Raw genomic sequence first — 17,605 nt, forward strand, 5'->3', positions numbered from 1 at the left:
CTCTTGTGCGCTGCTCACACACCAACACCTGCCACAGCTGGTGGGGACCGCTGGAACATCTCGCTCTCTCTCCCTCTTCAGGTTGGTGACTGACTGGCAGTGACTCAGTGAAATGCAGCAACAAACTGAGACTGCAAGACCACCGCCCCCCCTGTAGTGTTCCTTGCCGTTTCCCAGCCAGCCTGTGCAACTGGAGGAGAGAAAAGAAGAGAGGAGCTGCTTCTGCTGCCGGAGCGATGGAGAAGAAGCGAGGATCTTCTCATCAGTACGGTTCACTGGAGCGCACTGAATGGAGCGGAGACGCCAACGAACCAGGTTACCTGACCAACAAACACTGAAGTATTGACTGAGTTTAAGGTGACCTTTCTGTGCTGCGATTAGTGTTCTTACTACATTAACATCGGTACAGGGAGTTACAGTGTGTATGGGATAGTGAATAGGGAATTTATAGTGACCGAAATATTGTTCTGAACTGTATATTTTATAATATAATCTATGGCATCACCACAATATTCTGCTTCATGGTTACGGGTTCTATCATGTTCCACATAAATGTTTAACAGGATTACTATGGTTCTTTTTAGACTTTTTTTATAGTTAATAGAACCAATCAATGTATTCTTCTGGTTACATTAAGGCAGTGGCTCTGAAAATGTCAAGAATCCACAGGTGTCTTTTCTTCTACTCTGTGTGTGTGTGTTACTTGTGTAGGAGTAATGGGAGCGTCCATTACCGGCACCTGAAATGATGAATAATGACCCACATATGGGTCTTGACAGGACACTGGCTACATCTCAGCATGAGCATTCGGTGGACTGTTTGTTTGCTCCTTACAGTAATAACGTTCCTCAAAAGCCTGCAACTAACAAATGTTTTCCGTATCGACAAAAGCATAATTTTTCTCGATGGACTATAAAATGTCAGAAAATGCAGTATAATGTCTGTCACAGTCTCCTAAAGCCCAATGTGATGTCTTCAGATGTCTTTTTTTGTCCATCAATCAATGGTTCAAACCCAAAGAAATTCAATTTCCAAGGATATAAGCCAGAGAGAAGCAGCACTCTCACATTGGAGAAGCTTTAACTGGAAAAATTGTTAACATTTTTGCTGAAAAAATAACAATGAATTTGCTATCGGCATAGTTGCCAGTTAATTTTAGTTTCAGCTCTATTCCTCTACCTTGCTGATGCTCATTGCTTTCCTACATGATGACTGTGTAAATAATAATGCTCATCAACAGCATCATGTTGTTTTGAAAAGGTGGTGCTGCCGCACCATCTGTGAATTGCATTGATGTGAACAGTAAGGTGGGAAGTTTGCAAAGCTGTACGGTCTCTGTTAAGCCATCTACCTGTGTTTTCTCTACACAGGATGATTTCACTCTTCCTTTATTCATCTCACTCCTTCCTCTTTTCCACCCCTTGTCCTTGTCCTCCCTCCTCCTTGTCTCTCCTTTACCTCTGCCTCTTGGTCTCTAATCTGGCTGATATGTCAGTCAGTGCACTGTTCTACCTCGTTAGGCATAAAGCACATTGTGCCAGTGTAAAAACAGAAGGTTGGAGTCGCAGCAAAGACTGTAAGTTGAGCTCATGACGTAATGCACATCTTCAGGGGCTTGGGTAAAAAGAGGCAAAGGAGATGAAAAATGCTAACCGTGAGAAGGTGAGATTGGGGAGAAAGTGTAAAGGAGGGAACATTTCAGAGAGGTCTAGTGATGAGTCATAACTGCTCAGTGGCAGAATAACCTGTCCTGGAGAGCCTCTGCAGCAGAGCATGTTGTCTCTAACCACATAAAAATACACAAAACAACACCTATGAGATCACAATGCACATTTTCTTTACAATAACAGATCTGATCCCAGTTCCCAGCCCAGGCCTGGTGTTAAGCATTATGTAGACGGGGACAAAATTTTCCAGGTCGGGCCAATTATCAAGAGCCAGTCCGGTACCACCATCACCACCCACCCTTAGCTCTAACATCCACATGGTCAATTTCAAATAAGCTCTTGGCCGTTAGTCTTGTAGTGACACAGATGGACTAACAACCATTTCAAAATCCGGTGTTATAGACCCATCCGGGCTCTGTTTTGCATACATACTGTACTGTATACTCAATATGATATTAAACTGAGAACGTTTTGTTCCTCCTTTTACCTTAAAACAAAACGGGAGAGGAAAAAAATGGAGCCCCTGATTGTTGGTGACGTGGACTTTTGATTTAAGTCAGCTACACGGGAATCCCCAGTAATAGTCCATGAGGCTTGTCTGAGCTTTTGGCAGGGATACGAGTGATGAATGAACAATAATGTGCATGCGGCTGCTGGTCGTGGCTTAGATGCGACGATGTGTCAGCAGCAGATCCTGTTTTAAGCACATTTCATCTGCGGTATAATCTAGGCGTTATTGCTAATGAATGATCACCCAGCCTTTTGACATCTGTAATGTAATGAGTATGCAGTGTAAATACAGTTGGCAATTCAAGATGAGAGGACAAAGAGTGAGTGAGTGGCTCTTTCTGGATTTCTCTCACTTTCTCCCTCTCAGGCACACACACACACACACACACACACACACACACACACACACACACACACACACACGTGCACCCTATTATGGTGGTCATGACCCTTTTTGACATAATACATTCCTTGGCATTTACCCTAACCCTAACCTAAACTTATTTCTAACCTTGACCTTAAAACCATTCTTAACCATTACAACACTCCTTTGAAGTAGCTCGGACTGGCTACTATACAAAACTGATTTGGCCCTTGTAAAGATAACAATACAAGCCAACCCACACACACACACACACACACACAAGCAATGCAGTCTCCCCCCGAAGACAACTATCTGTACATATAATTCTGAAACGTGCACACACTTCTGCAATAGCTTACCGTGGTCTCATGATTATTATTTTTTTAAATCAGCAGGAGTTCTGATTCACAGATTTGGTTTTGGACATGAATTGTGTCAGTTAAATAAAGCCTCTGCGATTATAGCATGGATCGGACACTCCCCTCCGGCTTTGTAGGAATCCAACTGACCGTTTTCACAGCAGAGATTTCCTGGTCTTACGACAGCAGAAAAGCACAGGTGGACCTTATAAACAATTATTGCAATGCCACGCCGCGGTTAACGGTTACTGGTTACACCAGTGTTTGACGAGTCAAAGTGTCTGCTGTGAAAAAGGTCTGCTAAGTTTAGGGGTCAGGTTAGTTAGATCTGGTTAGTTGTATGGTTATTTATTTGCATGCTAAAAATTAACTCCTCCATTCACTTTTCTATGATGGAGACAAAAGATCACTGTTTTATGTGGTTGCTTTATCTGTGGTGTGGTTGTTTATTTTTCACACCGAAGGCGTAATTGGTTTTGCCAGTAGGCATTCAACGACCCTCAACTACAGCATGTTGAGTAAATGACTGACACGCTGGGAAGTAACGCTTATCACTTTCATGACATGAATTAGATGAGAAGATTGATACCACTCTCAAGTATGAAGCCGGAGCAGGGAGGAAGGCAGTTATCCTACTTTAACCTAAAGGCCGAAAGCAGGTGGGAGCAGCGAGTCTGGCTCAGTCCAAAGTTAAAAGATACATCAGGTAACACCTCTGAAGCTCACTAATTCACACATATCTTGTTTGCTTGATCTGAACACACACAAAAATGTGAAAATTAGATTTTCCTTCAGGGAGTTATGTGCATCTGTGCAGTGTTTCCGGTGGTTGCCTAAGAACCCGGAGGACGACAAGACTCTGGCCTTGTTGTTCGCCAAGAAACTTGATATTTTAACATTTCTGTTTGCATACTGATTAAACAAATGAGATACAATGTGTTAGCTAGTGAACTTTGGAGGTTCCAGTTTTGCACTCTGGACAGAGCCAGGCTAGCTGTTTTCCCCCTGCTTTCAGTGCTTATGGTAAGCCAAGCTAATTGCCTCCTGGCTGTAGCTGCATAGTTAGGGTACAGACATGAGAGTGTTTTTTGTCTTTTAATGTAACTCTCAGCAATAAAGTGAATAAGCATATATCCCCAAATGTAAAGCTATTCCTTTATTCAAAAATACTTTTAACATTTTTTAAAATGCAAACATATAAATGTCATTCTCTTTGTTTTTAAGCAAGAAATAATATTTTAACTTCACGGTCTCAAAAACAAGGCTTATTTGCAACTTTACTGTGGATTGTATTTTAATTGTACTGCTCAACTAACACTTGGTAACAGTATCATAAGGTGTGAGTAGACAGTTGCGTGTATGTTTTTTATACTTTTATTCCTATTAACAGTTGAATACTCGCTGCAACAGTTCACTCAGTTCTTTCTCCTCTAAGCCGTCAAGGTTGTCTTGAAGCCACACTTACGTCAGCCAGATTTCTCATAGTTGCGAAGTGCCTGTGCGAAGATGTGTTTGTACTTCATCCTTTTTTGTCTGTCACACAAAGCAGACCGCAGTTGCAAGCTCCCAAACAAAGCTCTGATGCTGGCAGAGATATACTGTAAGTCTATGTAAACAGGCAATTATCACGAAGCATGGTTAAAGCTTCCCACAGTGCTTTTACTACTACCCTGAAGTCATACAAGCCAAGTCTGAATTATTATTATAGACTTCTCCTCTATTTTGCCTTTGTTCATGCTGCTATAGAAGACATGTCTTCACTTCCCCGAGGCTAACTTTGACTCCACTAGAGATATTACATACTAGAACTCTACTAAGTAGTGGTGTATGTATATAACAAGGGTTTAAGGGCCCCAGGAGGAGTCAGGGACTCTGTCACTGGTGGTAGTACTTCCCCGGTTATGTCTGTGTTGGCCCCCATGTGGGGCCGCTCTCAGCAGGGAAGTGTCAGTTATCCGGGCCTTCGACAGTGCTGCGGTGATTTCCTTCAATTATAAAGTCACGACAGGACTTTGACCATCTATTGCACCTTCGAGAAGGTCAACAATACTTGGATCTCAGGGTAAATTAAATCTAGTGTGTGTATTTTGATGTACATGGGTAAAAAAAACATGCATTTTTTTAAAAGTTTGATTTAGCTGCTTTCTGTTTCTGCTTCTCACAGATTAGAGTAGCTCCAGTGCGTGAAATGCCTTGACGTCCTTTCGTATCACACAAATGTGTCCAGGGACCTTGGGACAGATTAATTAAAAAGCATTACAGAGCTGTTTGGAGCAAGCCTACACATTGTTGTAAATAGTCACTGGGGTACGTTTGCCGGGAATGTCCAGCAAACATTGTACAGTTTTCTATTTTTTGCTTTATTGCAGATTGAGGATTGAATTTTCATGATGAAAAATGTTTTATTTGAAAGGACACAGTTACAAGGAGAAGCACAGGGAGTTGTGTGTAGAGTGACATGCGTAACGAGACAGATGTAAACACAGCATCATGTTTAATGCTACTGTTCACCAAGCCATCAAGGCACCCTCTGTGCAGGATATGAATATTTAATTGCTTGAGAGCAGAGCTGCTGTGTGTGAAAGAGAATATTCCTGCAGGGATTACCTACTACCATCTCATTATTCTGTAGAAATAATTTCAGCCTATTCTGTTTTTTCTATGAACATGTAGTACCATATACTGAAATTATCTGATGGCAGGTACTTACAGCAAAATTATTTAATACCTTTTGATTACACTCGAGTCAGGTGATAGCTGCCTTACATTTATTCTAATCCTTGCAAAAGAAACATATCACACACTGATGCACCTGTCAGGTGCATGATGTGCAAATTATAAAAATACACATCACCAGAAGTAACAATTATTATTACTGAAGCCTTTAACTGTCATGTACCTTGATTTCCCTCTGCAGTTCAGATTCACTTGTCACTCTTTTTGCTCATGTGAAACATTCAATTTTGTTAAATGTTAATTTAATGTCGTACCATGGTCGTACTATACATTGCAATGCTGAATATAAAATAACCTATTTAGGTAACTGAGACATATTCACTTTAATAGACATATATTCTCTAATGTCCAAGCAAGGTTTATAGTTAAGGTGACTCCTGAGCTCAAATTAAACTGTCTCTTTCCCAGACCTTATCCAGTACCCAAAGTGATGTCTTTGGATGGCTTTTCTCCAAACAACAGACCGAAACCCATAGAGATTCAATTTACCATTTAGCAATTACATCTATGATTAAAGTTGTTGCCAACGTTTTCTGTCAATTGACTAATTAATTAGACTTGTAGATCCAAACCTGCAAAATCTCCATGGTGATTACACCAGGAGTTTACATTTTGCCGGAAGATTGACACTGAATGACCGAACAGTGAACTGTCTCTCAGTAAAAGGACATGGTAAGGTAGACAGGACTGTAGTGTGTGTCTGACAGCCATACTGGGGGGAGGCTTATTTCCTGGGCTAACCCACCAACCTGGGCTTACGCAATTAGTGTGTGTGTGTGTGTGTGTGTGCGTGTGCGTGTGCGTGCGCGTGCGTGCATGTGTGTGTGTGTGTGTGTGTGTGTGTGAGAGAGAGAGAGAAAGAGTGAGAGAGCAGCCATATGGGTCGTGCCAAAACCTGACACATGGTAATTTGGCTGTGACGCTCTGCTCTGCTCCTCAGCAAGCAGCAATTTCAAACCACATCTGCTGCAGCTGTTTATACAGTTTAAAATGCAGACTCATATGCAGCAATTGTTCTGCAGTGCCAGAGTAGATCATTTTTAAAAGCTCCTGATAGTGAATGTGTCTGTCTGTCTATCTATGGTATTTGCCAGTCCAAAGTAAAGAAGTGTAAACTCCTTTTAATAATGAAAAGAATCCACATACACTTCAGTGTTTTTGTATCAGGTATGTTGTATATTTGTTCAACACCTTTCTTTTATTTTATCACATTCAGCAAGACCAATGCCGTCCTCTTTCTGTCTCTGTCTCCCTCAGAGGACGACGTGGTGTCCATGGCAGACTCCACCATCACTGTGGACGACATTGAGGGGGAGCTCTTTAAGATTGAGAGGATCAGAGATGTCCTGGTCAGGAGGGAGTCAGAGCTCAGATACATGTGAGTGACTTAACACCGACACCGCTTTCACTTGGTGTCATTAGTATATTAGTTGAAATGAGAAAAAAAACCAAAACACATTCATTAATAGCAACCCAGATCCCTTTATGGAAGAAAAGTAAATACACTATTATGTTCAATGCTGGTCTGATCTTGATTAAGTTTAGAGATTACGTATATTGCTGATGTGATACAGCCTGCTCATTCCACGTCAAAAAAATATGATTCATGAATAGATGAAAATTGGAGACACAACTGGGTTACCTATCTACTGCTTGTGGGGCAAGAAAAAGTAAAGTTTGAACTCAGAGAAAAGCCCTTGCTGTTACCTGAAATAGTCTTTATGTAGCCTAATGTACAATGTCCATTTTAGGCAGCTCAGTATTCCTCCTGCACCTCATGATTTACTTTCACTGCCAAGATTCCATTCCAATGCTGGAAGTACTGTTCCCTTTCTGTGGCACGGTGGATAGTATGGGTGTTGCGGTCAGGGTGGTGGATGACTGTGTATGTGTCTGACTTCCGTGCGGGGACTCGAGTTTGCATCCATCACGGACCTGGTTAGCAACTGCAACAGCGGGGCTGGTATTGTTTTCACCCTGTGAGTCTGTGTGTGTGTCATCATGGCAAAATGTGGTCCTGGACACACCTGCTGTAGCGGGAACTTCCACGGAGGTGGTTTTAAGTACTTTGGCAGTTGTTTATATGTCTGTCTGTCTGTTTGGCCTACTGGTGGTGCTTAAATAAAGGTCACTGGATCATAAAAATTATTAGGATTCATCATCTGGAGACCAAGAATATACTGTGTGTACCAAAATGTCATGGCAGTCCATCTAAAAATTGGCAAGATATTTCAATTTGAACCAAAGTTTTCAACCAACAGCCCGGCATCCATCCCTCAAAATAATACTGACAGAGTGACATCATAATAAATTAAATTTTCAAAATTTGTCGATGCCATAAATGCAACTGCATCTTCTTCGTGATTGGTCTAAGGACTGTTTGCATCAGGCATGTGGGACCGCATGTTAATGTTGCTACTTTGAGAAACCTGAATACTTGAATGATTCACTTAAAAAATCAGTCAAAGAAGTGCACGGACACTTTGTCAAGCCAGAAAAACCAATAAAACAGAAGCTGCCATCTCACAGGAGAACGGTATCCTCCAGCCTTTCCTTACCAAGAGCAGTTCAAATCCTTTAAGTTATTTTTTAATACTAGAGTGCACCTCGGTATCTGAAACGCATCCTCCAGCAGCATTGTCCTCTATTCTCTCCCCTCATTTCTTTTCATCACCCCAGGCTAGCCCCTATTAAAATTTCAATGGCTCTACCGTTGCTTCTGCTAAGCAGGCTAATGCATGGATATTTATTCATCTACTCCTCTGAAAGATAGGCAGTAACACTGCTCAGACAGCGCGGGGAATGCAAGGAGTGGCATGTGTGGAGTAGCAAGCGTCAAGCAGAAAAAAGTGGGAGAATGAAAGACTGGAGGAGGAGGAGGTGGAGGTGTAGGAAAGGAAAAAGACGGAGATGGAGAGTCACGATTTTCTCTGCGGCCCACAAACATACAAATCCCAAGGTCTTTTTACTTCTAGTAAGTTAAGTAAAACATGTCATTTGTATTCCAGACCTCATTGCCACCTCTCCACCTACACGTCTACGGAGAGCATCTTACAAGACAGGTAGACGAGGCACGGTGGCAAGGCTCTCACTCTGCTGACATTGATGAATGTGTTTAATGTGTGTAAGTGAGTCTGACCCTGTGTGTGCCGTACGTGTCTGCAAAAAAACAGGTTCAGTTGCCGTTAAGCTGGGCCACGTGAGGGCCTCTCACTCCTTTAGGCGAGTAGGGCACTGAGGGTCTTCCAAACCACCTCAGCGTCAGTAATGATCCTCAGACTTCAGGGGCCATTGAAAGAGGAAGCACATGATGCACACAGAAAGCTATCTGGTTCTCAGAATTTCTGCTCAGAAAAGATTTTTGTCATCTCCTGTTTGAAATACAAGATCAATGTCAAGTGATTCTCTGTTTGATTTTCATTTTCCCTTTCAGTAGAGTCAAGATTTCCCTCCTCACTATCCTTTAAAGTAGAAAGTGAGTGATATCCAGCATGTGCACTACTTACATACAGTAAGGGTTGGTGTGTGTTTGTTTTGTACAATCATGCCGGTGCAGGATGGATGACATTCAGCTGTGCAAGGAGATCACTCGTCTGAAGAAGGAGCTGCATAAACTAGTGTCCATACCAGGTAGGAGTTAACACCTTTCCTCTCTGGATATTGATGGTTGATGCAGGACCAAAGCAGATAAAAACTAAAATAAAGGAAATATTTGGAATTTTGGGACTTAAGATTATTCACTTTCTTGTGGGCAATTTAAGGTAAAGATCCGGTCTTCATGCTAAGCTAAACGAATCGCTCCCTGGCTTTAGCTCCATACTTCACATACAGACATGAGCCTGATGTTGACCTTCTCATCTAGCTCTCAGCAAGAAAGCACATAACTGTATTTCCAAAAATCTCCAACACATATATTAATGGATAGATTTCCATATGTAATTACTCGTTCGTTTATTTCCACATTGTTTGTTTAATGCCCCATTATATTTGTAGTTAATCAGGTAATCTAGATACTCAGATGTCGTCTTCCTTTGCACTGCAGATAATGACAAGTCCAACGAGGACCGACAGAGGGAAGAAGAACTACTGCAACAGATCCACAAGCTGGTTGAGACAAGAGATTTCCTGGTAGACGATGTGGAGTTTGAACGACTCAGGTGTGCCTCTGCTTCTATGGTTTTATTAAATCTTGGTCGGAGTCCTTAGGTCGTCTGTCACTATAGGTTGTAAATGAATAATTAATAATGAAAACAAAAAAGGGAAAATTCAAACCTACCGCTCACACGAAGCCACTGGATACGATGCAGTGTGCATAGAGTACCCATGTAGTCTCAGAGAATTCTTTGCCCAAGTAAAAACTGAAGTTTGACATTTATTTTTCGCGCAAGGGGCACAGGTTGTTTTGTTTTGTTTTGTTTTGTTTGTTTTTTTTACATCAAATCAGATCATCCTTCATTAACATTCTTATAATGACTGATCAGGATCAACCTGAGACATCGCTCCTAGTCACTTATGCTGGTAAAGTTGTATCTCAGTTCCATATCATCTGTATGCGTATTTCCACAAAGCCGCCCCACTGCGCTCCATTAGACCACTGGAACGTTTCCTAAGGCAAAGTGCTGAGAGAGAGCGAGACGCAGAGCGCACAGCAGAGAGCCATTTCAATTAAAGATGTGTCAGCGTTGGTCAGTGAGCCCTCCAAGAGGACCTGCCATTGGTTAGCAATTAATTTGGCATTTTCGAGGTGCATCAAGCCTCTGAATTGCTGCTGGCTACCTGTGTTTTCGTCTCATGATGGAGATGAAGTGGGGGTATCTGAATCCTGTCCAAACCTTCCCGCCACAACAGATCCCTTCTGACACTTCTTCACCACATTTAATGCAAACCATAGGAAAACATTATGAGAAATAGTCAGAGCAGATTGTCTTGCACATTATATTTTGTTAATGCAGAGCTGTCAAACATATGTAAAATGCTTTTTATTGCTTATCAACTTAACATGTGCTTAATGTAGGTTGAGCCTGTATTATGGAGGACCCACTCAGTTTTCCAATGTTTTATCCTGCACTCGAGAAGGACTCGAAAACCACTGTAATCAACTTAGTGTGCGTCCATTTTTCAGCTGAGTTACACTGTTTGGTCATCTCTACAGGAAATGAAGGGACCTGTGCTTACTTGTTGACCCCGGTTCTTTAACTTAACACTCTTGTCACTCACTTGTAATCCAATATGACCTGTCAGTGGACAACCAGACGTGGGTTCTGAGGCATGCTTTTACGTTTAATCTTCTCGCCATTCCAGATCTCAGGCAGTATCAAACATTGTTAGTGTGTGTGAACAACACTTTGTGTTGTCAGCTGACAGCATGCTGTGAGAGTGCTGAAGGGCTGCTGGGAAGGTGAGAAGCAGGAAGCAATGTGCTAATGGATCGGTGGGAGACGAGGATGTGATGGCGCTCAGACACTATGTTGCAATAAGCATGCTTTTTCTGTAAAAGAACACAGTGTATTAAATATCAATTTACAGTATATAAGTGACAAACTTTATATCCTTGTGTGTCCACAAGTATGGCCTGTATCAAGCACTACACAGTAAAAACTGTACACCAGTATGTGTCTAAGGTTCTGCATAGACAAAAAGTGGCTGCCGGATTTATTACATTTATCAATAGAACCTCTCAGAGTAAATCTAATCTTTTATAACTGCCAGAACTGCATTGGGTCTCTCATCTAGTAGGTGTCTGGGAACGGGTTTCATCTCTCTACTAAGTAAGATCAACCTTCTAGCCATCAGAGAGGCAGTGGGAATTAAAGGTACCCCGGACACCTTTTGGAAGGTTTCGAAATGTTCAGCCGTACTTGTGGAACAGAGGGAAAGCCCAGAGAGTGTGAACTAGAGATCATTTTTGACTTTGACATTTGTATCATGACACACTCCCATCCGAGTATATTTTTGCCAGCTTCTCTTTTTTATGAAGGAAGACTTTGAACTGTAGTCCAATTGCTTATGTATTTATGTATTTTCATGCATTTTATATCAGAATTTTTAATTTCTACAGAGAGAAAGAAGAAGATAAAGAAATGGCAGACTTTCTGAAGTCCAAATTCCCCAGAAATATGAAGAATTCAGGTACCTTTGCATAAAGAGACTTCTTTGTGATACATCATAGTACTGACAAGCAAGTTTTAGAAACTGAGGAAAGTATGCAGTGGTAAATATTTTCAAATATGTTCCCAGTGCTTTTCTTGTTCAAGGTGTTCAAGGGCTTTGAAAGAAGAAACTTGTACATCCACTGACTGATTCACCATACAATAGAAATATGAGTACAGAAGCTGTGCTTCAGAAAAAAAGATTTTTGGGCCCCTCTAAGTGAAGTCATTAATCATCTAAGCTGTTTGACACATTGGCAGAGAAAACTGCAGTCCTAAGTGTTTGTGTGTGTGTGTGTGTGTGTGTGTGTGTGTGTGTGTGTGTGTGTGTGTGTGTGTGTGCGTGCGTGTTTGTGTGTGTGTGTGCGTGTGAGAGAGTGACAGAGAGAGAGACCACACCACACCATTTTTTTGGAGAATATTTCATCTCAGTGTGGTTTCTCTGTGCTCCAGGTGTAACAACCAGACAGGTGCCCTCCAGGGCTCAACAGACCTCTCCTCCCTTCACCAAGACAGGCCTCACCCTGCTGAAGGAGTGCTGTGGCTTCACATGCTCCATCATGTAGACCGGAGCCAAAACGGAGAGCCCCACTGCCGGGCTGATAAAGGAGCCACAAAACAAAATGGCCGTTCCACAAGAGTCAATATTTCCAGTTTCAGCTTTTCAGTCTGAGAAAGACTTTGAAACATGGGCAAAGTAGTACAGACGAGAATTTCCCAGAGGGAGAGCATAGGATGTTCCAAAGTTGATGTGGTGTGTATTTAATCCCAAGACCCAAGTTTGTCTTGAGGTGGATCTGTTTATCTCATTCTCTCTTTCATTGGATTTCATATCTGACTTTATTCTCCTTCTCTGTCTCTGCTCTCCACATCTCTCTTCCTCGTTTTCATTCTTACTCTTGTTAATCATCACTGCTCAGGCAACTTCTGCGGATTAAGCGTTTCCAAAAGGAGCAAGCCAATATGCTGTATTTATTTGTCCTTTTTCAGACAGACAGGACGGGGTTTGAAAGGAGTACAAGTCAGGCACATATAATGTAAATACTAATTGGATTCAACTACCACGATATGCCTCCGAATTTTATATTTAAAATCTTAACTGAGCTATGATAACTGTCAACCCTCGATAAAAGAAGAAGCCGTTTTGCAGGAGTCAGCAGGCCGGGTTAGACACACTGCTGGAACTTTATAATTAGCATTACGGAGATAACACTAATGAAACTGACATTAATCTGGAGCTCTGTTATGATGAAGTTGCCTGTGATTTGACTCCATCCAAAAGGGTATGACCTTTTGAAAAGTGGTGGTTTGTGAAGAAAGAGCAGATGTCTCAGCCCGCTGCATTTTCCTTTAAGATTAGTTAACTATTATTTATTAATGTCTGCAAAACATTGCATGCTACAATTTTTGAGAGGGTTTCTTCTTTCCCTAATCCTCACCACTACTTTTTGACAAGACTTACCCTTCCTGCTTCAGTATTTTAAAAGATATTTCTGATGAGTATTCAGCACATAGTACTGAGGAGAGTAACAAATTGACAGCAGAGGGAAAAATAGTGATTGCAGTGTTTCGTGGGGACACATACCGTATTAAAACATACATAGGTATCCATATGGTACTAAATGCACATGAGCAAACCAAGGTATCTTTAGATGTAGACTACTTCCACATGAATTCGTCATTCTTAGTCCATTACTCTCAGTTTTGTATCATATCATCCACACGCATATTTCCACAAATGATATGGATTGGCACCCAACTGACACTGCAGACAACTACACCTAATATACAGTATATACCACTCCAGTGATGACGAAAGGCATCATGCTCATCACTAAGCCAAACTGGACGGTGTTTTGAGTGAGTACTTTGTGTTACATATAAATCCACTGGCCCGGGGCAAAACTCTAGTGCCCACTTCCACAATGCATAAACATTCTATATTTGCTGCCACCCCAAAATTAAATCTTTCTTTATGGCCTGATTACTGTGTGTATCTTCAGGGGTGTCTATAAGACTCTATATAAGACTGTACAGGGTGTCCATAAGCCAGTGGCTCATACGTTCAAGACGTGGGGCACAGGGATGTAGTGGCCAATCAAACTACGGAGCAAATCTCCGTGTTGCCAAGAAGAATAGTCGCCATGGCAACCATGTATACCCCACATCTTTACAATGAAACAAAGAGGAAGGTTGGTTGGATCAGAAAAAGATGAGACTTGATATGTGTGACGAAAAGAAATACTTGAGCGCTATCATGGTTATCTAATGAGAGGCAAAAAGGAAACAGAATAATACCGCTGCCGTCATTTAGGTGATTTTAATATTTTGGATTCACTAGATGGATAATGAAGCCCACCTAGGATTTAGGTAAACTAAAAACAGCTCGGAGATTGAGTAAATGAAAGGCTGCTTTGCTTGGCTTCAAAGTAGAGATACATGTCTCTTTTTGTGCTAGATGCTAATTGAAAGCCTTTTTTTCTCTTTTTAATCATCAATGATGTTAGATGAGACATTCCTTGATGAATCTTTCAGTTTGTTTCCCATGCCCGTTTGACACAGCGTTCTTTTTTATGGTTTATTCCCAACTAGTCCTTGGGATGGCTACATGGATACAGATGTCTCTTTTGTTCAATTCCTGGATCTTTTTATATTCAGTCTCAACACTGTCGCAGAAGGCTCTGGGTCACATATCACCCAGCAACCATGTCTGGTGCTGTCACGGAGGTTCACAGGAGAATTAGATGTGTGCCAGTAATGTTGAAATACTGTATTTAATAGCCATAGTAGAAAAGCAAAAAGATACAGTACCAGGAGAAGACTGTTTCCTGTTAAATGGGCGTGTGTAAGTAATGTGCGAGAAGTCTTTGATGAGGAAATTTGTATGACAGTGGAAACCATTTTGCCAAAACAAAACCGATGTATTTGTAATGATTTGAAAAAGACAGTAATGGTTAGTTGACCAGGCTGCAAGCTTACAAATATACGAAGTCCAACATCTCAGGCAAAAGAATCAGTTCATACACAAATGAATTATTATGCTTTCTTGTCTGCTCCTATGATTGAGCTGCACACTGAATAAATAATAGCTCTTTGCCCTAAAGAAGATCTTCTTCTAATCAGTGCGAATTTTTTGTGTTGAGACGTTGAGTGTGTGACGTGTGTCTGTTCTTCACATTTAGACGTAAAACCAGCTGTTCAAACCAGCTGGAGGGTATGTTATACTACCCCATGACTGTGCTCTGTGTGAGTCAAGCAAGGATTCAAGAATTTTCTGTGGAAAAGGCTTAGAGACGTGGAAGAGACCACGGGGCCTCTTAGGAGAGACACAGTGTCACAGGAGAGGGAGTCAGGGAGGGAAAACGTTAGAAGAAGAAGAGGCTGAAGTGGCCAGAAGCAGGGGAGATGAGGAGAAAAAGAGAAAGCAAGTGGGAGGGCACAGAGTTGGGGGGGGGGGGTCTAATCTTCAGTGTGAGTCATCCTTGGCGAAAACACTGTGAGTTTCCACAACGGTGTGAAAAGGGCAGGACTGTCATTCAAACACCATAATCCTGCACAACTTCTGCACAGCTTCCTGTGTATAAGGGGGGGAGAGTACAAATGTGCTTGTACATGTGTGTGACAAATAAATGAGAGAGAAGATGTGTGAGCGCACGTGTGCAGTATGTGTACCTGTGCTTGTTTGCGTGCCGAGGAACACGCGATTGACATCAAGAGGTACAGTAGCTGTCCCTGCTTTGTTACTATGGTTACTGTGACTTGTTGCGGTTCTCTCACTTCTTGTTTCTTTTGGTTGTGCCATGTAATAAACTCTGCTTGAATCTAATGCAAGGCTGCGTGTTCTGTAGAATTGCTAGGGGGGAAGACTATAAGGACCTGTTTTTAAAATGATCAGGGTTCTTAAATGTTCTCAGCTAAAGCTGTAAACGAAATAAATTACATCTTATCTCAAGATTCTGTCTCATTATTACACTCAAGCAAACTCTTCTCACATGTGGACTGACCAAGTCAAATATGTTTGCATTAGCACTCCTGTTTTTATATGTGCCACAACGGGTGACTGACCTGTGTTTGTTTCTTGGAAACGGAAACTGCTGCAAAATACGAAAGGCAGTTGGACAATTCCACTGAAACGTGGTTTTTAAGCTTTTAAAGTGAAAAATGTGATAACATAGTACAGAGCACACATTTCTTTAAATTTTAATAATGAAAGCAAGTGACACAGCACAAAGTACTGCTTTTATGTACTCTAACGTGACTTTAAAATTTGTGCGTCCGTACTTTGTCAAAATTAAACAAACACAATAAAAATACTTTTCTTGATTTTTTTTCTTTTCTTAAATGACTTTTTCTTGACTTATATTTTTCCATAATTTGAAGCTACTGTATGTATACTCACATCTCAAAGCTTTTTCAGATGTGTTCTCAGCTTGAAATGAGATGAAAACAAGTAGCTGACCCAAATTACTGGCTGCACAAATAAGAGAAGGAGCTCTAATTAAACAGAAAATCCTTTTCTGAATTTTCAGAGCTGAATTTGAAGCTCAGTAGGCGTCATTGGCCTGGGGGTCGCTTTGTAACTGTGATGCTGAATTGGACTGACACGTCTCTGTCACTGTGGGGCAGCAGGGCGTTCTTGTGTCTAGAAAGATTTTTTTTACTGGATGTAACGGGTGGAAGCTGCACATCAGAGAAAATCTGCTCTGTCTGCTGAATATTCCTTGAAAAAGACACTTGTGGAATCCACATTTGATCACTCGGCTCACAAAGACTGTAGTTTGATGTTATCTGACATTGATCGAAATGCACAGTATGTCTGCGTGACTTTGCAAGGACTCAGAAGAATCAGACTGACTAAAAAGGGCAAATGGGGAAGTCCTTTTCACCCCAATCGTTGCCATGGATACCACAAGTATGATCACAATAACCACATTTGTTATTATACATTTATCCCCCACTAACAAGGAGATATGTGGCTCAGCAAGATCAATTTAATTTTCATCCACTTTTACTGTTTGATAAGTACTTCTAACTTATTTCCAATTGCAAAACAAGGGATATTTTTTCCTATTGTTACACTTTTGTATCAAATCCTCTCTTTGATCCACTTTAGTGTCTGCTGACATTTAGCCCATTCGCATACAAAGTGCAATGAAAAAAGAGGGAAATATTCAACTGCACAAGAGCAGATTCTTTGCAGTGTGATGAATATTGACAATGCAAAAATAATTAAAGAATATGAACGAACTTGAAGGCTCCTGGACTCTGTGAAAATATACTGCCAAGTCTAACATTTAAAATATGTTGTCTGTCTCCGGCGACGTCCGGGTAACAGTTTCTGACTATTACTCCCAAAACTGCCCGACAGGAATATCTTAAAAAAACAGGCCATTATCCAAACATTTACCCATGATACAAGCATACGTTACGTTTTGTGTTTGTTCCATGTATTTCTTTCTTTTGTTATTTTTTACTTCTGTCTGGGAGTTTTTGCTAAAAAATAAACCATATTTACTTTTCTCTTAGACTGTATATGATTAATCTTCCTTTTCACCTGATTGTAAGATACACTGACATTTTAAAATGGGTATCATGTAAATTACAGTATAACAGAGTGTATCTGTAATCTCTGTATTTACGTGCTAAAACACCCGGTCTCTCTTGTTTTGAATGTTCACAACTGGCACAACTGTACAATTGCACAGCTCACCCTCTGTAAAGGGTGAGTTATGGTTAGTTGATTTAGTAGAGTATGAATGTATGATGTGAACGAATGTCGAAATGTCAGAGAAAGTGATGAAGGAACGGACGGAAGGATGC

The 17,605-nt window shown here is 41.1% G+C and overlaps 1 protein-coding gene across 1 annotated transcript; it reads left to right on the forward strand.

The window, feature by feature from the left end:
* Nucleotides 1-94: 94 nt before the first annotated feature.
* Nucleotides 95-15,195, forward strand: LOC120799656 (bMERB domain-containing protein 1-like). Its single transcript, XM_040144906.1, has 6 exons — nucleotides 95-315; nucleotides 6,894-7,014; nucleotides 9,193-9,266; nucleotides 9,679-9,793; nucleotides 11,695-11,765; nucleotides 12,239-15,195. Exons 1-6 carry the CDS (start codon nucleotides 237-239, stop codon nucleotides 12,349-12,351), a joined length of 573 nt encoding a protein of 190 aa, XP_040000840.1. The 5' UTR covers nucleotides 95-236; the 3' UTR covers nucleotides 12,352-15,195.
* The last annotated feature ends 2,410 nt before the right edge of the window (nucleotides 15,196-17,605 follow it).

This window comes from Xiphias gladius, chromosome 15, assembly GCF_016859285.1.
Source record: "Xiphias gladius isolate SHS-SW01 ecotype Sanya breed wild chromosome 15, ASM1685928v1, whole genome shotgun sequence".
Classification (NCBI taxonomy): Eukaryota; Metazoa; Chordata; class Actinopteri; order Istiophoriformes; family Xiphiidae; genus Xiphias; species Xiphias gladius.

Excerpts from the sequence above, each read along its gene's own strand:
- LOC120799656 (XM_040144906.1), top strand. The coding sequence starts at position 237 with ATGGAGAAGAAGCGAGGATCTTCTCATCAGTACGGTTCACTGGAGCGC. Across the intron at positions 316-6,893 it reads CGGAGACGCCAACGAACCAG|AGGACGACGTGGTGTCCATG; the intron begins GTTACCTGACCA and ends TGTCTCCCTCAG. Across the intron at positions 11,766-12,238 it reads CAGAAATATGAAGAATTCAG|GTGTAACAACCAGACAGGTG; the intron begins GTACCTTTGCAT and ends TCTGTGCTCCAG.